The sequence below is a fragment of the Lissotriton helveticus genome, chromosome 7 (genome assembly GCF_964261635.1).
Source record: "Lissotriton helveticus chromosome 7, aLisHel1.1, whole genome shotgun sequence".
NCBI classification, from domain to species: Eukaryota; Metazoa; Chordata; class Amphibia; order Caudata; family Salamandridae; genus Lissotriton; species Lissotriton helveticus.
The window spans coordinates 570,374,174-570,399,413 of NC_136068.1; the positions used below are offsets into that span (position 1 = coordinate 570,374,174).

Consider the following 25,240-nt stretch of genomic DNA (forward strand, 5'->3'; position numbering starts at 1 on the left):
TCAAAATCGATTTCAATAGGAAGATAGTTAGGAGGATTTATACATAAGGCCGACACATTTTGGGGGTCTACCTGATTATTATAAAGGCCAGAAAAATGGGTCACCCATTTATCCTCCCCTATTGTAATTTCGATACTAGGCGAGTTACCTGAGGCAAGGAAAGGGGCATTCACTGCCTTCCAGAAGCCTTTCGTATCTTTCAGGTCTGATTCTCGTATTAAATCTTGCCATAATCCAAACTTTATGTCCGCCTTACGTTCCTTAATGGACGTCTTATAGGCTAATCTTGCCCTTTTTATAGCTGCTCGATCTTTGATGGGCTTATGTAACACAGTTAACAAGGCTGCATGGGCTTGTGAACATTTGGAATCAAACCAGCCACTTCTCTTGTCAGCCCGTTTCTTACATTTTGCCCGTAGTCTATTTTGTATGATCTGGGTTATATTCTTAAAGGAACTAAGAACATCTGGTTTGTTAGCGTTTTCATCGAGACAGACTATGAAGTCATCGTTACAGGTGGTTAAGAGGTGCTTGCAAAGTTCAAATTGATTTACGCCTGCCCATTTGACTGTGTAACCTTTTTGTCTATCGATGGCAATATCTCCCGCCGGGTGAGTTGCCAGTATTTACTAGTTAATGCTTTGGTGGGAAGTTCTAAAAGAACACTAATCGTATAGTGATCACTAAAAGCAACAGGATGTACTTTAAAATTGTGTATTCTGTCTGCATATCTATTTGATACCAGTATGTGGTATATGGCTGAAAACATGCCACGTCCATTAAAGGTACTACTAAAAGAAGTTGGGGGCGAACACACACTATTAGCAAATCCCAGGTCCATAGAATATTTTAACAAGTTAAATAGATCACCAGGAACAGAATGCAAAAAATGGGTTGAATCATTTGCGCCGTCTGGATCTATACCACAGACATCTCCCATGGTATGTGGGCAGGGTCCACAGTTAATGTCACCGCCCCAGATTATACAGTAATCTTTACCAGTACTTCTTTGGATTTTGGCCAGATCGCTCTGCAGGTGCATTTAAATTTGTTGAATAGCCACAGTTGGTATATTATTATAAAAATGTGTCAAAACTAAATGATATTTGTTGTCTAGGTTGATTTTTAGCATCTGATAATAGATCTTAGACTTCATGAGGTCTATCTTATGGACATTTAACGTGTAGGACACATCGATGCAAAGGCCACCCTTATTCTTTCCCTTGCTTGAGGGAACCGCTGGGCTGGAAAATTTCTTAAAAACGTTAATATGTAGAATGTTATCAGACCAGGTTTCTTGAATACATATAGGGCCAGATGTAGGTAAATATCATTTACTGATTCTAAAATACTGAATTTTACCGATTCGGTATTTTAGAATCGGTAAATGATATGTAGCTAATGATTCGGTAAATTTTACCGAATCGGTAGAATTCGGTAAATACCGCCGATTCGGTATTCCCCATTCATTCCTATGGGCCTGGAGGCCCATAGGAAGGAATGAGAATTACCGATTCGGTAAATACTGAATCGGTAATAGGGGGTAGACTTACAAGGGTGGCAGGGTGGCACATTGACACCCTGTTGCACCCCAAGAATAGTGCATGGGTGCACATGTGGCACACATACATGCCCTAAGGGCATGCATGTCTGCCACATGGCACAAAATTGCTTTTTTAACGGTTTTCGTTATTTACCACCAACTTGTAGTTGGTGGTAAATAACGAATCCTTAAAAGTGAAAAGCACTCACTTGAGTGCTTCCTACATTAAAGATTCTGTAATTTACCGAATCGGTATTTAAGAATTTGGTTATTTTCACCGATTCCTTAAATTACCGATTCGGTAAATTACCGAAACCTTAAAGTAGGCCCCTACATTCCAAATGGCAAATACCGGTCGGTAACGGACGAAATTCGGTAATTTTGTCCGTTACCGACCGGTATTGGGCGACCTACATCTGGCCCTTAATGTCAAATTTGTGAATGAATTCCAGCCAGGCAGGGTTAGACAGCTTAGCTTTAAGGGCTGGCACATTCCAGAACAGGATCTCTATTTCTTTAGATCTAAACCCAGGCTGAGATGTACAGTCAGTGGCGGAGAGAACAACATTGAGGCCATCAAAGCTATTTAGTGTTTCGCTATGAATAATGCTAACATTAGATTGAGTTGTTTCACTCGGAGTATTACAGTTGTTAGCAGCGTTTCTTGCCTCGATATCGGGTTGTTCGACATTTACAGTTAAGGCTATACATTGCAAGAGTGTTGCCGTAGATTGACATTGAACCGTATTGCTGTTACCGTTGCTCAGTCAATCGTTGTCTTCTAGAGAAGAAAGGACCTCAAATCTATTGATCAAGGGTATGCTTGGTTGAGTATAGTGCATGTTGTTCGTCGGGTGAACTGGGGGCTGCATCTGCAGTCCTGCATAACGAAAGTAGTTGTGGGGAGGATAAAAAATAACCCAGTGGAAGTACATTCATGCCATAGCTGGTCACATAGAGGGAACCCTGTCGGTGCAGTATTTCTCGTATTAAATTTGGTGTTCTAAATGTAAGAACTATATAGTCACCTGGGATCCTCTTGTCGCTTTTCCCCACCCATCCCACTCTCCTTGCCATTTTAAATTCCCTGAAAAGAGCATCAGTTAGGCCAATTTTGGATCCAAGCCAGCCAAGGGACTTAGTGCCGAGGGACTCCCAGGATTTAATTGTATTAGAGGTGGATTGTGGTACGTTTGACAATATTATTGCATAAGGTGTGGCTTCTGGAGGTAGGTTTAAAATCAGCCCTTCTTCATTTACACTATCCCTTTCCCTATGTGTAACCTCTGGGTTGGGCATTCTTTGATTAGTAGTGGGTGCTATATGGGGTGGCGCTTTGTTATAATTCAAATTGAGATGACTCTTATCTCCAGCTTTGGTTGTAAGAGGTCTGCCATATGGGTGTTGACTATATGTCCACCATTTAATGTGCTCCCTGAGCAACTAGGCAGTATGGTATTTGTGACTATGCCCTGTATTTTGCTCAACAAGTCCTCGATCACCAGAGTCATTGCCAACAATTTCTCTGATGTGATCGAGGCTGGGGTTTGATGGTGTAAGGCATTGCCACAGCTCTGCCCCTCGCTAGGCACCAGGGAGTTCACAGGGGTAGAACACAACTCCAGGTGCCCAGACAGATTAGTCAGTGTGCCTTCCAGAAGCTTTAGACGACCGTCCAATGAGGCAACGCTTTTAACTATAGATTCCCTGATTAGTTCAAGGGCGGTGTCCAGTACAGTCAGGCCAATAGCAGTGGTAGCAATGTCGTCCTCCTTGGGGCAGGATTGCATAGACAATGAAACGTCCATGGTCTGTGTACCTACTGAGCAGCTCTTCACCGCTAGTTTGGACTGAAAGTTGCACTGGGACTCTTTTTGATGTTTTTGTTTTGACAGACCCACGCCCTTCTTACGATTCACGGATGCCTTCGCCTTCGGCTTAGCCTTTAAACCCTTGATAGAAGAATGGGAGGTCCGGGTTCTAGAGGCTATGCTTGGCCCATTAGAAATATCCATATGTGGTGCTGGCGAATCATCATGTACATGGGCCGATATGTCCAGGGCAGCTGATGCTGTCCCCAGGTGTTTGGGTATGAGCAGGATTGGGTTGAATTTAAATTTTGGGGAATACCAGCCGGGTTATGTAGTCCTATTGAGGATCGCCTTGAATGAGATAGGGGGTCTAGAGACAACCGCCTCTCTGTTCATTCTATCTCGTGGCATAATAGTGATTCTGTCCTCATTATGAACGCGTCCAAAGTCCCCTTGACCCCTTTACTCTTCATCATTGCAGGATTACTCATTTTTTGCGCCAAACAGTCACTCTACTGATGCAATAAATGCCAGTCTTACTGCACACGAAAAAATGGGACAAAAAGTATGGTTAAAATCGATACCTGGAGGTCGTTATGGGGATGATGAAATGTGATATGGGGCTAGTTGTTAGGGGGGGCCCAGCCCAGCCTCCTCCGGGCTTCGACGCGCACGTCCCGCCAGAAGCAGTGGCAGCCCAGAAGTAGTGGCAGCCCAAAGATCGTCCCGAGGTGTGGGAGGCAGTGGCGGCTCTTAAGCCAGGAAAAACAAATACGGCGCGGCTCCTTGCAGCTTGAGGTGGTATCCGGTGTCTGGTGCGGATGCAGTGGCAGCCCTCAGAAGGTGTACAGCGATGCCAGAAGCAGTGGCAGCCCAGAAGCAGCGGCAGCCCAGAAGCAGTGGCAGCCCAAAGGTCGTCCTTTGAGGTTTTTTAGTCAGCGTTATCTTGTCAATCTTCTTTTTTATTGTATGTGCAGCATATGCAGATTGCGTTTTTAGCATTCAATAAGGTATTGCAACGATGATAAATCACTCAGGAGACAGTTTAGATTATTTCCCTTGTTGCACTTGTGAATTGCCAAAAGATGTGCTGCATCTTCTTCTATGAGCACCACCGCTGAGGCATTCAAAAGGCGCTCACTGTGGGTGACAGAGGGGGCTCCCAGCTATACGCGCTGGACTCAGCATTGTGATGCTTCAAGGGGGGACATGCACTTGGATTTCAAAGCGGCCGCCGCTGCAGCCTCTCTCTCCCCTCACCTACTGTGGGCTCCGTCCACAAGTGCCTCCGACGAAAATGCCAAAACAAAAATGCTCAAACGTCCGGGCAGAGTTGGGTCGAAGAAGAAGCACCGAAGGAAACCAACAAATGCTCCGCTTTCCTACTTGAGTTCAAGGCACCGCTGTGAAGCCGCAATCAGCGGGGCACAAGTAGATGAAAACGCCAGCCTGCAAGCCCGGAACGGTCCACCCGTAAATCAAAAACTAGCCCTCACACACAATAACAAGACTCTGCAAATTGGAGGCAACCAGACTTACCCTGGGTTAGGTGTCTCTAATGCATATAAGAGACACCCAGCTGCCCTGGACGGCCTTTTCGTACAAAGTGTATGAGGCGGGTCTTAAGGTGGGTACTGGTTACATTGCTATGATGGCTAGCCAACAGAGAAATTGCCAAAGGGCAGACCCAGAGAATGGCCTAGATACAGACCCCAATGCAACTGTGAAAAGCATTAGTGGATTATTATACACAGCTCTATAACAAGCAAAGCCTACTGGCAACTGAGATAGTAAATATCATAATAAGAAACCTAGTCATTCATACTCTTCAAATGGAGGACAATAAATGCACCATCTGCAAACAGGGAAGAAAATGAAATATAAAAGGAAACTCCAGTGACCTCATGGTACATAAGCCCTTCTGTCGACAGGCAGACTGCTCATCACATCAGCAAAAGCAAAGTACTATACCAACTTCATCAATGAAACCACAAACAGAAGTAGAACATTTTTCAAGACAAACATGCATTGCATTAACTTCTTGCCTGGCCCACCTTTCCCACACTCTACAGAAAATTGCACTGCCATCAACCATCAGAGAGAAGATAAAGAAGATAAGGCAACAGATCGACAATAACAAGCCTGCTTCTCCTCTTACGCTCACACCTGCTCATAGAATCCCACAATAGTCATCCTTCTAAGTCCTATCTCTCACTGATCTCACAACATATTCAACTCCCTCAAAGCTACTTCCTATGAAGTTGATATCTTACTCCCGTCCTTCATCAAAGCTCTCTCTTTTGAAGCAATCACACTTACTCACCAATGTCAATTTCTCCCTCACTCATTGCATCTTCCTAGAAGCTCTTGAGATAGGCCAGATCCTCCTACTCCTAAAAGAACCTACATTAGAACCTAATGACCTTGCCAGCTACTGTCCACTCACATAGCCTTCAAAGGCAAAGTCATTGAAAAGCAGTCTGCACTCAACTCAAAGATCACATTAATTCTAACCATCCCCTGCATGACAATAAATCTGGCATCAGATCACGCTGCAGCAAGGAAACCATTATATTACGCATCAAGACGACACACTCCTGACCACACATGAAGATTGCTCTTTCCACCGGATATTGCTGGACCTCTTTGTTGCATTTGACACAGTCAAACACCCAACCCTCAATCACACCCTGGAGTCCCAAATAGGATTCCCTGGTAAAGTCTTTCATTGGTTCTCCCCCCTACCTTTCTCCATCGATTGGACTTAAAAAAAGCCTTAGTTGCTGCAAGGGGTCCAGTATCCCGGGTATTGGTTCTGTGTGGCTCCGGTCGGCCCTGGTGTTCTCTCACTCGGTGGGGGGGACAGACCTGACCTTCAGGAGCACAGGTACCTCTTCCCAGGGGGCAGCTGCGTTCTTGGTAGTTGCTCCCCTGCAGAACGAGTCACTCGGTCACGACTGTCGAGACTGGTGCAAGCAGGCAGGGTTTGGCACCAAAAATACACAGCAGTCTTCAGTTCTTGTTGTCTTGGGGCTCTTCTTTGTCCTCTTCTTCTGGAACTGTTGAATCTAAGTTCCTGGCATCAGGGGTGCCCTTAAATACTCCATTTAGTGGTGTTAAGGAGAGTGACAGGTAGTAGCAAGTGAGCTATTTACTTTTAGAGTAACTACACCCTCTTTATGACCACTTCCTGCCTGTAATGGTGTCAAATGGGCCTGGAGCAGGGGGTAGAATGTCCCCTGTCATGGGGAAGCCTGGGTCAAATATCAAAGGCAGCAGAAGCCTTTGAAGCCTCCTGCCTTGATATGCCGATTACATAGCCATTCTGCTTTGTTTGTTGCCATTATTTCTGCCCTTAAAGAGCAAGGGCTTTTGACTGCAGAGGGTCAGAAACGTGCCTGTGGTGGCAGGCTGGTCTACACCAGTCAGCCAGTACACTAGTAGTCAGTAAGTTGTCAGGGGTCACTTTGAAGGTGTCCTAAGAGAGCATGTATTAATAAATCCATTACTGGAATCAGTGCGGGCTTATTAATAAGAGAGGTTTGATATCAAACACGACTAGTTTCAGTGAAGCCATCATGTAGATGGGGAACTCGTAATTACCATATGCAAACTCAACAGTGATGGACAGAATGTGGATCAATGTCACACATTCACCCCAGTCAAAAGATCTGGGCCCAAATCCATCGTTTTTCCACTCCACACCACCCTGGGTTAGACAATGGCGATATGCAAATCAGCGCTGACCCTGTGCCCCATGGGAACAGTCCAGTCCGAACTACAAAAGCCATGTCCTTCCCAGAACGGAAACAAGCATCCGAGGACCGGCCCGGTTTCGAGGTAACACCTCTCATCAGCCCGGCTAGCTTGACTCCAGTGGTGTGGAGTGCCTGGGACTCACGTCTGAGCATCCCCAGTACACTTAGAGCGGTAATTGCAAACTCAACAGTGATGGACAGAATGTGGATCAATGTCACACATTCACCCCAGTCAAAAGTGCGCTGGGGATGCCCAGACGTGGGTCCCAGGCACTCCACACCACTTGGAGTCAAGCTAGCCGGGCTGAAGAGAGGTGTTACCTCGAAACCGGTCCGGTCCTCGGATGCTTGATTCTGTTCTGGGAAGGACATGGCTTTTGTAGTTCGGACTGGACTGTTCTCATGGGGCAACAGGGTCAGAGCTGATTTGCATATCGCCATTGTCTAACCCAGGGTGGTGTGGAGTGCAAAAAAACGGTGGATTTGGGCCCAGATCTTTTGACTGGGGGAGTGTGTGACATTGATCCACATTCAGTCCATCACTTGTTGTTTTTGCAATTGCCGCCCTAAATGCGCTGGGGATGCCCAGACGTGGGTCCCAGGCACTCCACACCACTTGGAGTCAAGCTAGCCGGGCTGAAGAGAGGTGTTACCTCGAAACCGGTCCGGTCCTCGGATGCTTGATTCTGTTCTGGGAAGGACATGGCTTTTGTAGTTCGGACTGGACTGTTCCCATGGGGCAACAGGGTCAGAGCTGATTTGCATATCGCCATTGTCTAACCCAGGGTGGTGTGGAGTGCAAAAAAACGGTGGATTTGGGCCCAGATCTTTTGACTGGGGGAGTGTGTGACATTGATCCACATTCAGTCCATCACTTGTTGTTTTTGCAATTGCCGCCCTAAGTGCGCTGGGGATGCCCAGACGTGGGTCCCAGGCACTCCACACCACTTGGAGTCAAGCTAGCCGGGCTGAAGAGAGGTGTTACCTCGAAACCGGTCCGGTCCTCGGATGCTTGATTCTGTTCTGGGAAGGACATGGCTTTTGTAGTTCGGACTGGACTGTTCCCATGGGGCAACAGGGTCAGAGCTGATTTGCATATCGCCATTGTCTAACCCAGGGTGGTGTGGAGTGCAAAAAAACGGTGGATTTGGGCCCAGATCTTTTGACTGGGGGAGTGTGTGACATTGATCCACATTCAGTCCATCACTTGTTGTTTTTGCAATTGCCGCCCTAATTGCGCTGGGGATGCCCAGACGTGGGTCCCAGGCACTCCACACCACTTGGAGTCAAGCTAGCCGGGCTGAAGAGAGGTGTTACCTCGAAACCGGTCCGGTCCTCGGATGCTTGATTCTGTTCTGGGAAGGACATGGCTTTTGTAGTTCGGACTGGACTGTTCCCATGGGGCAACAGGGTCAGAGCTGATTTGCATATCGCCATTGTCTAACCCAGGGTGGTGTGGAGTGCAAAAAAACGGTGGATTTGGGCCCAGATCTTTTGACTGGGGGAGTGTGTGACATTGATCCACATTCAGTCCATCACTTGTTGTTTTTGCAATTGCCGCCCTAAGTGCGCTGGGGATGCCCAGACGTGGGTCCCAGGCACTCCACACCACTTGGAGTCAAGCTAGCCGGGCTGAAGAGAGGTGTTACCTCGAAACCGGTCCGGTCCTCGGATGCTTGATTCTGTTCTGGGAAGGACATGGCTTTTGTAGTTCGGACTGGACTGTTCCCATGGGGCAACAGGGTCAGAGCTGATTTGCATATCGCCATTGTCTAACCCAGGGTGGTGTGGAGTGCAAAAAAACGGTGGATTTGGGCCCAGATCTTTTGACTGGGGGAGTGTGTGACATTGATCCACATTCAGTCCATCACTTGTTGTTTTTGCAATTGCCGCCCTAAGTGCGCTGGGGATGCCCAGACGTGGGTCCCAGGCACTCCACACCACTTGGAGTCAAGCTAGCCGGGCTGAAGAGAGGTGTTACCTCGAAACCGGTCCGGTCCTCGGATGCTTGATTCTGTTCTGGGAAGGACATGGCTTTTGTAGTTCGGACTGGACTGTTCCCATGGGGCAACAGGGTCAGAGCTGATTTGCATATCGCCATTGTCTAACCCAGGGTGGTGTGGAGTGCAAAAAAACGGTGGATTTGGGCCCAGATCTTTTGACTGGGGGAGTGTGTGACATTGATCCACATTCAGTCCATCACTTGTTGTTTTTGCAATTGCCGCCCTAAGTGCGCTGGGGATGCCCAGACGTGGGTCCCAGGCACTCCACACCACTTGGAGTCAAGCTAGCCGGGCTGAAGAGAGGTGTTACCTCGAAACCGGTCCGGTCCTCGGATGCTTGATTCTGTTCTGGGAAGGACATGGCTTTTGTAGTTCGGACTGGACTGTTCCCATGGGGCAACAGGGTCAGAGCTGATTTGCATATCGCCATTGTCTAACCCAGGGTGGTGTGGAGTGCAAAAAAACAGTGGATTTGGGCCCAGATCTTTTGACTGGGGGAGTGTGTGACATTGATCCACATTCAGTCCATCACTTGTTGTTTTTGCAATTGCCGCCCTAAGTGCGCTGGGGATGCCCAGACGTGGGTCCCAGGCACTCCACACCACTTGGAGTCAAGCTAGCCGGGCTGAAGAGAGGTGTTACCTCGAAACCGGTCCGGTCCTCGGATGCTTGATTCTGTTCTGGGAAGGACATGGCTTTTGTAGTTCGGACTGGACTGTTCCCATGGGGCAACAGGGTCAGAGCTGATTTGCATATCGCCATTGTCTAACCCAGGGTGGTGTGGAGTGCAAAAAAACGGTGGATTTGGGCCCAGATCTTTTGACTGGGGGAGTGTGTGACATTGATCCACATTCAGTCCATCACTTGTTGTTTTTGCAATTGCCGCCCTAAGTGCGCTGGGGATGCCCAGACGTGGGTCCCAGGCACTCCACACCACTTGGAGTCAAGCTAGCCGGGCTGAAGAGAGGTGTTACCTCGAAACCGGTCCGGTCCTCGGATGCTTGATTCTGTTCTGGGAAGGACATGGCTTTTGTAGTTCGGACTGGACTGTTCCCATGGGGCAACAGGGTCAGAGCTGATTTGCATATCGCCATTGTCTAACCCAGGGTGGTGTGGAGTGCAAAAAAACGGTGGATTTGGGCCCAGATCTTTTGACTGGGGGAGTGTGTGACATTGATCCACATTCAGTCCATCACTTGTTGTTTTTGCAATTGCCGCCCTAAGTGCGCTGGGGATGCCCAGACGTGGGTCCCAGGCACTCCACACCACTTGGAGTCAAGCTAGCCGGGCTGAAGAGAGGTGTTACCTCGAAACCGGTCCGGTCCTCGGATGCTTGATTCTGTTCTGGGAAGGACATGGCTTTTGTAGTTCGGACTGGACTGTTCCCATGGGGCAACAGGGTCAGAGCTGATTTGCATATCGCCATTGTCTAACCCAGGGTGGTGTGGAGTGCAAAAAAACGGTGGATTTGGGCCCAGATCTTTTGACTGGGGGAGTGTGTGACATTGATCCACATTCAGTCCATCACTTGTTGTTTTTGCAATTGCCGCCCTAAGTGCGCTGGGGATGCCCAGACGTGGGTCCCAGGCACTCCACACCACTTGGAGTCAAGCTAGCCGGGCTGAAGAGAGGTGTTACCTCGAAACCGGTCCGGTCCTCGGATGCTTGATTCTGTTCTGGGAAGGACATGGCTTTTGTAGTTCGGACTGGACTGTTCCCATGGGGCAACAGGGTCAGAGCTGATTTGCATATCGCCATTGTCTAACCCAGGGTGGTGTGGAGTGCAAAAAAACGGTGGATTTGGGCCCAGATCTTTTGACTGGGGGAGTGTGTGACATTGATCCACATTCAGTCCATCACTTGTTGTTTTTGCAATTGCCGCCCTAAGTGCGCTGGGGATGCCCAGACGTGGGTCCCAGGCACTCCACACCACTTGGAGTCAAGCTAGCCGGGCTGAAGAGAGGTGTTACCTCGAAACCGGTCCGGTCCTCGGATGCTTGATTCTGTTCTGGGAAGGACATGGCTTTTGTAGTTCGGACTGGACTGTTCCCATGGGGCAACAGGGTCAGAGCTGATTTGCATATCGCCATTGTCTAACCCAGGGTGGTGTGGAGTGCAAAAAAACGGTGGATTTGGGCCCAGATCTTTTGACTGGGGGAGTGTGTGACATTGATCCACATTCAGTCCATCACTTGTTGTTTTTGCAATTGCCGCCCTAAGTGCGCTGGGGATGCCCAGACGTGGGTCCCAGGCACTCCACACCACTTGGAGTCAAGCTAGCCGGGCTGAAGAGAGGTGTTACCTCGAAACCGGTCCGGTCCTCGGATGCTTGATTCTGTTCTGGGAAGGACATGGCTTTTGTAGTTCGGACTGGACTGTTCCCATGGGGCAACAGGGTCAGAGCTGATTTGCATATCGCCATTGTCTAACCCAGGGTGGTGTGGAGTGCAAAAAAACGGTGGATTTGGGCCCAGATCTTTTGACTGGGGGAGTGTGTGACATTGATCCACATTCAGTCCATCACTTGTTGTTTTTGCAATTGCCGCCCTAAGTGCGCTGGGGATGCCCAGACGTGGGTCCCAGGCACTCCACACCACTTGGAGTCAAGCTAGCCGGGCTGAAGAGAGGTGTTACCTCGAAACCGGTCCGGTCCTCGGATGCTTGATTCTGTTCTGGGAAGGACATGGCTTTTGTAGTTCGGACTGGACTGTTCCCATGGGGCAACAGGGTCAGAGCTGATTTGCATATCGCCATTGTCTAACCCAGGGTGGTGTGGAGTGCAAAAAAACGGTGGATTTGGGCCCAGATCTTTTGACTGGGGGAGTGTGTGACATTGATCCACATTCAGTCCATCACTTGTTGTTTTTGCAATTGCCGCCCTAAGTGCGCTGGGGATGCCCAGACGTGGGTCCCAGGCACTCCACACCACTTGGAGTCAAGCTAGCCGGGCTGAAGAGAGGTGTTACCTCGAAACCGGTCCGGTCCTCGGATGCTTGATTCTGTTCTGGGAAGGACATGGCTTTTGTAGTTCGGACTGGACTGTTCCCATGGGGCAACAGGGTCAGAGCTGATTTGCATATCGCCATTGTCTAACCCAGGGTGGTGTGGAGTGCAAAAAAACGGTGGATTTGGGCCCAGATCTTTTGACTGGGGGAGTGTGTGACATTGATCCACATTCAGTCCATCACTTGTTGTTTTTGCAATTGCCGCCCTAAGTGCGCTGGGGATGCCCAGACGTGGGTCCCAGGCACTCCACACCACTTGGAGTCAAGCTAGCCGGGCTGAAGAGAGGTGTTACCTCGAAACCGGTCCGGTCCTCGGATGCTTGATTCTGTTCTGGGAAGGACATGGCTTTTGTAGTTCGGACTGGACTGTTCCCATGGGGCAACAGGGTCAGAGCTGATTTGCATATCGCCATTGTCTAACCCAGGGTGGTGTGGAGTGCAAAAAAACGGTGGATTTGGGCCCAGATCTTTTGACTGGGGGAGTGTGTGACATTGATCCACATTCAGTCCATCACTTGTTGTTTTTGTAATTACCATATGCAGCACATGTACTCAAAATGGCTTCCCTGTTCACTTGTAATATCTAAGAAACAACTCCGACATCACAGGGGCATATCTGCTCATGCAGATACATCCACACATGTAGTCTAGTGAACCCTGCCTTTGGGCTGTAAGTCCTGCTGTAGGGGACACTTATCTATACTGCATGCAGTGCCTGTAGGCATGGCACACTAGAGGTGTGCCATGTCGTGTCTTCGCTATTCTCTGAACCATGTCACATAGCCTGCAATAGCAGTTTGCATGAGTGTGCTGAGGAGTCCCTTAGGGTGGCACAATACATGCCGCAGCCCTTTGGGACCCTCTTTAGTCTCCCTGCCCTATGTACCAGGAGTATAATTTACTAGGGATATACAGGGGGTTTTGAAGGTATTGCCAACTGGGGGAACAATTGTAAAGGTTTAGGGAAAGATATCTGGTACTAGGGGCCTGGATAGCAGGAACCCAGTACACTTCTGTCAAAATTGAATCAAATACCAGGAAAAAATGGGGGTGACCATGTCAAAAAGGGGCACTTGCCTACAGATACACTACTATATCTAAAAGTCTCCTCAGCTCCAGACATCGTATGCCGTAAACTCTGCTTGCACCCAGAGGTCCAACACGTACCTAAAACTCAATCCAGCCAAGACAGAAATCAAGTTACTTGCCAAGAACAACAAGCAAAAAATAGTTCAAATCTGGGTCCTCAATGTGATGAACTATGATGGCTTCGAACCCAAACTTTCACCAAATGCCACGTCACTTGTATACATCTCAGACAACAAATCTCACCCTCAAGAAATACATTGACAAAAAAAATACAAGATGGCATGGTCCCAGCTCTCTCTTCAAAATAAAGAGAAATTGTTTTTTCCAGAAAGTGTCTACGGAACTGCTGTCCATGCACTTGTACTTTCACATCTAGTTGGTGCAGCCTACATGCCACAGCACAACTCTAACAGGGCCGGAGGAAATATAATCACATCACTTCCATCCTGATGGAACATTATTGGCTCCCCTTGTCGGTCTACACTATTTTCAAGAAACCATGATCAACACCATCGCTTATCTTGCAAACGAAGCTCACCATCTATTGTAGCTCTTAGCACACCCGTAGCCAAGCCACCATCAGACTATGAAGTTTAAAACATTTTTTTTTTAAAAAGCAGGGCTGCATGCCTTTTTCCATCTATTCACACAGGATATGAAACAATATCTCCATATCCACAATGACTGCCCCAATGCTGGTCCAATTCAGGAAAGAGTTGAAGACATCTCTCTTTAAAGAACACTACATCACAATGACGTGAAAATGCAATAACCAGCTACCTCTCGTACCACTTGTTAACTGTATGTTTGCCATTGAACTTATATTGTGCTCCCCTGTGTTTTTGAGTAGGTGTGCACTAAACAAACATCATGCACATACTTCAGGATATCACATGAACCAAATTCCTTTGCCCTCCCCCCCCCTCAAAGATGAACTTGCATGCTCCCACTCCTAAATGGGAGCTAGAGTGCCCCCAGTATCGAGTGCCGAAATCCTCTAATCCAATTGAGACCACTTCTGTCCTGCAGCTACTTTTAAGGTCTCATACAGGAGATTGTTTCTCAGTGGTCTCTGTTGAATGGCAGCACAGAACAAGTAAAACTCATCGGATGGCAATTTCGCAAGCAACAAACTCAGATACAGATTCTGAGAGCTGCTAGTGCAGTAATGCATAACTTAGGAGCCGCCCTTAATGGAACGCACAGGAGGTAACATTATTTACTTTGACACTTGTGAATTGATATTTGAGAAACTCACCCCTTCGAGAAAGGGAGTACAGTGGAAAGACAAACAGCACTAATCAAAGGGGGAATGCAAGAGACAAACAGAGTCTTGACCGTCTGAGCGGGGAGGGATGGTGCGCGGGGGGGGGGCTGATTGGTAAAACATGGGTCGGTACAGGGCTCTTGTTCGCACTGGGACAACTCCATAGCTGGGTTCCACTGATAAGTTTAATGTGACAGTGTTATTTTTCAGAAGCTTTTATGGGTAGCAGCTGCAAGCATAAGCAATTTTCAACCACTTGGGACAGAGAGAAAGCAGGACAAAAGCAAACTAGGAGTTAACTAGAGGTCACTCAAGTATTGTTTCTAATGTGTTGAGCACTGGTGGGAGTGGCGTCTGAGGCAAGGAAGGTTCCAAAAGGGGAAACAGTGTAAGGTGGTCTCTACAGGGCTGATATCATAAATGCGGTAGGGGAGGAACATGTAAGGTAATACAACCAAGGTTCATTCCTTTAGGTGGAGTTTTGTGATGAGTGGCCATATAAATGCAGGGTTGACTCCCATGAAGTCAGAATGCATACCTTTTCCTTGACCCCTCGACCATCTCGAAGTTGTGTAGGGAAGTTGCAGATGGCAGCCAGAGCTGCTGTGCAGATGGCCACTTGTCGCTCCCTTGATTCTTTTACGTTATTGCTATCTTGACCTGCTGGGAGAGATTACATGCTTAAGTACATCACAGTTTGTAACACTGAAACTTCTTATCCTTCTGCACTTTTGAGGAGAAGCATGTTCATGGCACAGGGCTGAGGCCTACCCTAAAGGCGCATTACTACCAACTGTGACTGGTCAGCATCTAGGAAGGAGCCTAATCATTAACAAAAGTCCTTTAAAAAAGAGAGAGAAAGCCACAGAGAGAGTGAGGAAGAGAGAGAGAGACAATGAATGAGAGAGGTGAAGTGAGCTAAAGAATGATGATGGATTCAACCCAGATCTGTGACTGGGCGCGAGTGTATGAAAGTTTCAGCGCTCCGTCCATCATCTCCTTGTGTTTACCAATAATGCACCATCATAACCATGCAAACCCTAATAATAGGTTTCTGTTAGGCAGATTTCAGTACAACAGTCTAAATGGTACTACTGGGTGGAAGACCGCAACAAAGTAATTTAGTGATGGATTTGTTCTGAAAAACAAAGCTGTCTCAAGGGATCCTCCAATGACTCGCTGAATCTGCTACACTCTGTAAAGCAGGCCATACTCTGAAGAGCAGGCCTCTGGTCGTTACCTAGAGCCACTGTCTATGGTTTGAAAAGCAAGTAGATACTATGAATGATCACTCTTTTCATATTCTACCAAACACCAATGTAATACACTGCTTCTCTAACTTGAAGCTTGCTAAAAGGGACAACATATGGATCGTACTGACGGACCCACCAACCATCTTCACCATTTAACAGGCCCTCCACAGTGGGCAACAAACTTCACCTAGTCAAGACAGCCAGACGTTTGGCAGTCCTTTCACTTCCATCCTAGCCTCCTGCCAACAAATGAATGCAGAGCTCAAAAAACTGTACTTGCATCTGAGACTTTTAGGAAATCGCCCCTCTCCTACCCTACCAACAAACAAGCAGCAATCATTCTAGAGACAGCTACTGCAAGGCTACATATATAGTGGTGCAACAAAAAACGTGAAAACAAAAAATGTTTCAAAAACTACAGAGCAAATCTGATGTGGAAGAAAACAATCAAGTTAATAATGAAATTCAATGGATACTGGTCAAATATAAAGTAGTTTTCAGAACTAGGCATATAGAAAACAGGCCCAGACTAAATATCAATCGCCTTAAATTAAAACCCACTAATTGGCTTCTACTCCCTCAGCCCATATCCCTTAGCTATAAACTGAAAAAATACAGGGAACCAGGCAAGATGGGCAAACACTACCAAGCAACACCTCTGCATCCTTAACCTAAACTTCCATGAAAATCACCTTAACTCTGGAAAGAAACTAGAAAATGTAACTGCCTGGAGAGCATCCTAGCTAAACAACACAACCAAAGTGGAGATGGTAGATGAATTTATTATCACCATTGTATTACGCTCATCTATCTTTGGCATATGTTGGTTTGTTAGCTCCTCAGGCATTCGGAAGCTGCGTACATTCACATACAGTGCTATGAAAAATTAATTTAATAAATAAAAACAAAAAATTATTTTATCGCTGTTTATCTGCAGCCATGGCTATTTGGTAATCCATTGATTAAGATTACTGTTTTGGTAAAGGTATACATCACTGTGCAAAAAATAGAAGACATGCCTCCATTTACTTAAGGACCTAGAACAAAAAAGGCCCAATTACATTTTTTTTTTAAATTAACAGCAAAGAATCGATCCAGGAAGAAGTTATTACTGATGGCAGTACTAGAAACAATCACCGCATGTTACTAAAAAGCTTTATTACTTTTAAGCTAAACAGTGGAAGGTGGCAGTGGAGATTAATATATGCCTGTACTAATAACTTACTTTCCTGCATATGCTATGGATATTAGGTCTCAATACAAACATCTCATTGTGACAAGGCTACCTTGGTTAATTAATTAGGATTGCTTGCACAATGAAAAGCCCTGGGGATTAAGAGTTATAGGAGAAAGGGCAAAGTGAGGAGGCTAACATTATATTATGTAGTATTTCAACACAAATCAAAAAAAAAATCAACAGACAATAACGAAGTAAAACAAGGTTAGAATGGAGAAAATTGACGACTTCTTTATACATAGCAATACTAAGTAAGTATATGTGAATAGTGCAAGCTATACTGTGGTAGCAAAGTTATGAAATACATGTACCTGCAACAGTTCAACACAATACACACTTTGGTGAAACGAAGATATAGGGATCTCAGATTGATTGGTTACAAATCTTTTCTTACAGTTATCCAAATGTGAATAGCACCGGAGAATGAAGTTACTTATGTAAAGATGGCACAGCTTTAGTTTTGCCAAATGTTTCCAAGTGAAATAGTGAGAATAGATACCAGTTTTAGCGAATGGTAGTAGATTTGCTACACTTCTGGCATTACAAGCACAGCTATGCAGATTTTCAAAATGCAGATTATTTATACTTCTCCAAAACCACACATATTATATTATATATATATATATTTCCTTTTCGTGTAAAGATATATATATAATATATATATATATATATATATATATATATATATATATATATATATATATATATATATACTAGATAACATTTCCTGAAAGTTACACAAGTTCAGGGCAGGCCCATAGCTGGAGTCCCTTTGGTTGTCGATTTCTCATTGTTTGGTTAGTAAATGACATTGCTAAATAGCAATAGAAGTAAAAATCGCCTTGCTAGGCATGGGGCTACAGGACAAAGTTTAGTGGCATGCAAAAATCTAGTTTACAACACTATGCTAGTGGTTCATTCTTTAATTACTTCACAATGGGAGTCTCACCAGCCGTAACACACTAAACAAGCCACAGGTCGAGGTTGGGAGGAGGTTAGTGTGTCATGTAGACTAGGGGGGAATTCCCTTTTCAGGACGGTTCGCCTCACACACCAGAGGTGTCATGCTTCATAATAGGGGTGCCTCCTCACACGAAAGACCTAGTCTTCGTGTGGGCTACAACCCCTCTCTACGAGGGAGGAGCTCAGGGATGTTATTAGGATATATAGTTGTTTATATGAATATATTTACTCGCAGCCCAAATAATTATAAATGGGAGAGCATTATATTAAGGTCTATCATCGATAAAGAAGTGCCTTATATACCCAAAATTAAAAAATTAAAAACTCAACCGATCGCTACCTGCTACGTTAGATAATATGGTATAGACATATATGCTCGCAGCCCAAAATAGAATTATTGCTCGATGGGAGAGCAAAATATAGGGATATAAACAAATTAAATATTAACAAGGATCTACTGTAGAAATGTTTAAACAATAGCGTTTTCCCATGGGATTTCACTATTCAAACCATTTTTAAAAGTGTCTAAAGAAAAAATCCCAAAAACTTCCCGTTTCTTCCTGACTTGCATGTCACCTTTAGCATCTGGAATATTAATTTTCACAAGTATACGCCATTTAAAATCATCTGGTCCATGATTGTGTTCCATAAAATGTTTCACCATGGGTGACAGTGGTTTTTTTGTTCTTATGGCGGAACGATGTTCCGTCAACCGAACCTGAATCGACCTTGAAGTTTCTCCAACGTATCCTAGTAGACAAGGACATTGGATAAAATAAACAATATTAGATGTCCTACAGTTCCACATTTGACTAGCGTTCGTGATGTGGCCATTATGGGTAAATACTTCCCCATGGAGGATGGTCCCACAAGATTTACATGAGGAACATGGCATTGTACCTTTAATTGGTTGATTGGTATCAATCGATTTCTGAAGGAACTTCTGTTGACAGCGAGGATCGTTAAACCGTGAATGTACAATTAGATCTTTAATGTTTCTATTACGCCGATGAGCAAATAACGGTTTAGCCAGCTTTTGATCCTTGGTGCAATTACTGTTTAGAATATGCCAGTTTGAATTGACAATTTGCTTGACTTTGTAATGTCGGCACCAGCTCCTCACTGTTTTTAATCCTGACACCGGGTAGATGAATCAAGTCACAATACAGCTAACCAGGTAGCCAGTTTTAATCTTTCACATCACAGGGGTTAAGTACACCCTGCCTGATCAAATAAAAACACCCCTGACCTCCTCCCTCGTAGAGAGGAGGTTGTAGCCCACACGAAGACTAGGTCTTTCGTGTGAGGAGGCACCCCCGTGATGAAGCATGAAACCCTCAGGTGTGTGAGAGGAACCGTCCTGAAAAGGGAATTCCCCCCCTCTACATGACACTCTAACCTCCTCTCAACCTGGACCCGTGGCTTTTTTCGTGATTTACATTATTTGGTGGGGAGTCAGCTCACGCAGGTCCTTAAATCTCCTCAAGCCCTCAAGTGTATTGATTGAGTCTCACCAGCCACCATCATATTGTAACTAGATGTAAAATGATTATTAAAATTAGTAAACTTGAACATGTCTATGCATTAATAAATGTAAATAGATCTAGGACTAATGTGACAACTATACTAAAAATTGGGTAGTGTAATGTAAGATTATCCAAAATGTGTGAAATGTAAGATTATTGCATATTTCTCAAAATATCTTGGCTGTAAGTCAAATAATGATGCTTGGCTCACATGGGGTTTGATAAATGAATATTTGCTGGATAATATTCATCCATTATTTTACAAAGTCATTATTTTTTAGGTCTTCTATTTCTATGTATTTTTCCTTTTTGCTTAAGTAATGAGTTTACTATGCTCACCATCGAAATGAAAAAAAAGCTTCATGCAATATATATTTTCGAGTCAAATACACCACTAAGTATATATTTTTTAAGTGTATGCACAATTTTGCAGGCACAGAGAAGCACAAACTGCTCAGAAGAGTGTCTATGAAGCACCTGAAGGTAAGACTTGCCATTATAACATTTCTATGAGCATCTAAAAATCAATGGATTTTCATCTGACTGTGTTACACACTGCAGTGATATCTTTGTACATTTCAAGCTGATAAATTCATGTGCGATGTGCCTTCATGTTGATTGTGATGTGGATTTTTAAAACACATTTATAGCCTTTATTTTTGTCATTTTGTGCTGAATAAAAAACAAAGCGTACATTGCAAGGCAACAAGTACAGATGCCAGTCAAATATCTCAGTAAAAGGCCAATTAGGGCGTCTCTGAGGTGAACAACATTACATACACCAAGTCAATAATCATAATATAAATACACATAACTCAGCCTTTCACTTGGTTATAGCGCGTTTGGTACACAGTAATACCCGGTATATCAATCCGTCCCCAGGTTCTCTGGGGCAGAGTCTTCCTCTGGATCTCCCTGGTCATTAAAGAAGTCCAACACTGCCCTTCAGGCAGCCAGGTCTCCTGCAGCCCTGTCAGCAGTACGAGCAAGCTACATATGTTGTTCCTCTACCACCCCCCCATTCCAGCACATCTTTGACACAAAAGGCCCGCTAGGGTCTCTAGACCCCCATACAACCAATAGCCTCTCTTGGTTTCGCCAGGGGCAAGGCCAGCTGCCGGAGTCTGTATGACATCTTGTGAGATGGAATTTAGTCTTGGATCACAAAGTAAAAGAGTGACAGCACTGAAACACACTGGGTGTATTTCAGCAAGTGACTGCTCTTACCTATGAGTGAGTGGGGGCTGGAGGGGAGGGCCTCCCGCAGAAGCCCATCCAGAAGCGCTTGGTGCTCAGATAGCAGGTTGGAGTAGAAACAGCTGCAGATGGACATTGTGCTGGAATCCATTGCCTCACACAGGAAGATCAAGCACTACAAGTGTAGAGAAACATTTTCAGGAGCAGAACAGCTAATGGTCATTTCCCTCCATCAGATTAGCTCTTCTCTTTCCCCTCTTCATTTCTCAACAAGAGGAATGAAACATCTCCCACGCTCTTCACCCACTCATGCAGAGGCCAAAGCAGATCGCAAATAAATATTTTTAATAAAAAACAACATTTCTAATGGATTGTGGCTTATGTTATTGATTATGTACAAATGATTCAGCAAATATTGTACTAAAATAATAAGCACAAAATACACAGCATAAATAAATTAAACACGGAACAACAATATTTCAAACGCCCTTTCACAATTGAGGAATGCACAAGAAAATAAATATGTTCAACAACTATGACAACTCACATCTCATTCACAATCAAGAGTATGAAATAAATACCGTATTTTCCGGCGTATAAGACGACTTTTTAACGCTTTAATATGTTGTCGAAAGTCGGGGGTCGTCTTATACGCCGGGTGCCAAATTTTACGGTATTTATTCATGCGTTTTTATATAGCGCGGACTTTACCCGAAGGTGTCAGACCGCTTCACAATAGGAAATGGTGCATTACAGGATGAAAAAGTGACCATACTCCGGTTGGTTAGGCATATTATGGCGCCGTGACCAAACACTGAGCCGCAAAACGTTACCGGTACCGTACGGTACATTACATGAGGCAAAAGTGACAATCGAACAAATGGCGCCGTAGAGGTATACGGTAATATTGCAATAAATCGAGGGCACTCAAACACAAGAACAAACGTTACATGAGGCAATGGTGTCACTGTGCAAGTATCGAAAGCAAACAAAAAGTACCGTAAGAGGTAGCAAACAGAACAAATGGCGCCGTGAATCCTACCTAGACCCAACACTGAGCCGCAAAACGTTACCGGTACCGTACGGCACATTACATGAGGCAAAAGTGACAATCGAACAAATGGCGCCGTAGAGGTATACGGTAATATTGCAATAAATGGAGGCCACTCAAACACAAGAACAAACGTTACATGAGGCAATGGTGTCACTGTGCAAGTATCGAAGGCAAACAAAAAGTAAGAGGTAGCAAACAGAACAAATGGCGCCATGAATCCTACCTAGACTGCAGCCGCACACGCGCCTCCAACCGCTTGCGATGCATACCGTACTTCCCCAATTAAGGCAGACGAGGCAGCAGGACGTCCGAAAACATAACGGGCAGCGCTGAAGCACCTAAGATGGCGGCCCCCACTGTGTTGCACGTCTGACACGCGCTCCTCCACATGTGCTGATCTCCTCAGTCCATGGTCATAGAAAGGGGACTGTAGAATGTTCCCAATGGCAGTTTTGCAGCAGTTATTTCAGTATGGTACATTCCTAATGAATTATGGTACAAAACACACTGCATTTCTTTTTAAGGTTTTTATATGACTGACTGAGCTACACAATCTTCCTTATTATGTTGAATTCTTACATAAGGTACCTTCTTTTGATACACACCTGAAATGCACTATACTGTTTAATAAAAAAGGAGATGCTTGGAGAGGGCCTGTAGTGTGAGCACATAGTAGTAAAGATGACACTAACAACATGTTTTAGAACATGAGAGGAACTACAAACCTCCAAATCCAAGCAGAGTTTGTATGCAGTGTGCACAGGAAATACCGGTACCAGTACCAGTAGATCTCTTGCCGTGATTGGCTGGTTGTTGTAAACAGGAAAGGCAGTCTGGTCAGCAGATATACATGTGGTGGTGAAGAGAGTACAGCATCAGTATCTGTACCAGTTCATACAGTACAGCACCAGTACATACAGTACAGTATGTAAATGGCTAACAGTCAAGAATCCATCATGGCTCCAGCAGCAAGAAGAAAGAAATATGAAGCCAGTTACAACTTAAAGTTGTAAATTTTGCCATGGAACATAATAACTGTGCTGCTGCAAGACAATATGGAGTAACAGAAAAGATGGTTCGGGACTGGAAAGCACATGAAAAAGCATTAAGGAGTATGCCAAGGGGCAAGTGTGCATTAAGAAGAGGCACCCCACATTGGCCAGAACTCGAAAAACATGTAGCAGACATGGTGAATCAGCATCGCCCAAGCGGTTATGTAGTGACACGAAATAAAATACGTTTGTTTGCACTTCAGTGGGCCAAATCTAACCCAGATCTCAGCAACAGATTTAAGGCCACTGTATCCTGGTGTACTAGATTCTTGGGAAGGCATAATCTGGTATTGAGGCAAAAGACGAAAATTGCACAACAATTACCTTCAGATCTTGATGCCAAAATACATAGTTTCCATCGCTACGTTATTAAGCTGCGCAATGAACATGGCTATGCGCTAAGTAGTATCGGAAATATGGATGAAACTCCAATGAGTTTTGATATGGTTGCAAACAAAACTGTCCAACCAAAAGGTGAAAAAACAATTTTAATTAAAACAACAGGACATGAGAAGTCCAGTTTTACAGTGGTACTAGCATGCACAGCTGATGGCGCCAAACTGAGACCAATGGTTATTTTTAAAAGAAAAACAATGCCGAAACTCAAGTTTCCTGTTAGTTGTTTTGTACATGTGAATGGAAAAGGCTGGATGGATGAAGAAGGGGTAAAGCTATGGCTTGATAATGTATGGAGCAGGCGACCAGGTGGACTTCTTCAAAAACATAGTCTACTGGTGTGGGATATGTTCAGGGCTCATTTAACTCCCAGCACCAAGCAAAGGCTGGCAAGAATAAAAACAGATGCTGCAGTTATTCCTGGAGGATTGACATCGTTGGTACAGCCACTCGATGTGTGCCTAAACAAGCCATTTAAAGATCGCATTCAAGAACAGTGGAATGAGTGGATGGTTAGCGGCGAAAAGTCATTCACAAAAGGAAGAAACATGCGTGCTCCACAGCTGGATGTTTTGTGCAAGTTTGTCAAAAGCCTGGAATGATATCGATGCAGAAACAGTCATAAAGTCTTTCAAGAAGTGTGGCATATCAAATTGATTTGATGGTATGGAGGGTGACTACTTGTGGCAAGATGAAGAGGAAGCCGAAGCAGAGACCACACCATCTGATACGGAATTACCAGATCCATACAATGATTGCTTTACAGATGTACCACAAGATCTCATTGATTTACTTATGAGATCAGATGACGAAGAGGAGGATTTTGAAGGCTTTTAAAGGGAACGCCAGCAAATCCTGTAAAAATCGCTTGGAGTTATGAAAAGTTTAATCCACTTGCACTGTTTTATGTTTACCGTACATGTTTGATGACAAACAGCCTTATGTTTACAAGTGACTGTTTTTCATATGGTTCTAAATAAAAATATTGTGACTAAAGCAATATTGTTTATACAACCAATTGGTTTGAGTTCAGTCTTTGAGTGTGTACAATAAACGCTTAACACTGTCCTCTGATAAAGCCTTACTGCTCACCCACACGGAGGAGGACTAGAATCACTAATAAGCCCAAAATAAATTCTCAAAATGACTGCGTTGGACTGCGTTGGAAGTGGGGGTAGTCTTATACGGCGAGTATAGCACGAAACCTATATTTTATCAAGAAAAGTAGGGGGTCATCTTGTACGCCCAGTCGTCTTATACGCCGGAAAATAGGGTAGTCAGACGTGTTTTCAAAAGCTTTACCAGAACATTCAATTTCTCTAAAGGCTGAAAATGTCTGCAAACCCAGCTAACCCAAATAGTTTGCTACCATCCAACCTAAGAACCACTCACTTATGACACTACATAAAATCACAGACACCACAATACATACTTTCATTAGAAACATCCTGCAAAACCGCTGCTCTGTCGATGTGCACCATGCCTCAACTTCCAACACAATTTATATGTACAATTTAGATTTCCAATTCCTTACTAAATCCCGAGAAAGAAATGCTTTATTCGACTTCATTTAATCATAAAAGCAGGATACAAATGACCCACAAAATACTGAAAATCATTAAACATAAGTGCCGATTTAAATATAAGATTTCATAAAACTCATTAAAATACGATCTAAAACTGGTGATGTAGCGATTAACCTTTGGTTGCATCTAAACGTATGATGTCTGTCCCTACAACGAACAGAGCGGACTTCTGATATGTTTAGATTAATGGAGTCGCAGGCTGTCCACACTTGTGTCTCTGGTTAAAGTCAGCGATTGATTCTAGGACACAATTAATGAGCAAAGTGCTGCTGCTGCAATGATCGTGTAAACTGCAAATGTTGATCTAGATAGGCTAGGTTACATTTGTGGAGGCATTTTTAATTCATCTGTCTCTCTTCTCTAGTTGTTTTGCTGCTAAGCTCAAACACTTTATCGCCTTGTATGCTAGCTGGACTGTTAAGACACCCAAACATTTCATGACAGCAAATCTACAAGTCCTTATTTGTTCTTGCTTCAGGGTTGGTCGTAGAAGGGTTTTC

General features: G+C 44.8%; 1 protein-coding gene across 4 annotated transcripts in view; it reads right to left on the reverse strand.

Moving 5' to 3' along the window:
• The window catches only part of STK36 (serine/threonine kinase 36), a 272,812-nt gene that overhangs the window by 79,316 nt on the left and 168,256 nt on the right, over positions 1-25,240 (reverse strand). For 2 of the 4 annotated variants that reach the window (XM_078652681.1, XM_078652679.1), the window contains exons 14-15: positions 20,683-20,827; positions 15,015-15,136 (exon numbers count right to left, since the gene is read on the reverse strand). In XM_078652681.1, the coding sequence (XP_078508807.1) occupies positions 15,015-15,136; positions 20,683-20,827 (267 nt within the window). Of the gene's footprint in view, positions 1-15,014; positions 15,140-20,682; positions 20,828-25,240 lie in introns of all 4 variants that reach the window. The other 2 variants (XM_078652680.1, XM_078652678.1) reach the window with 1 other exon arrangement.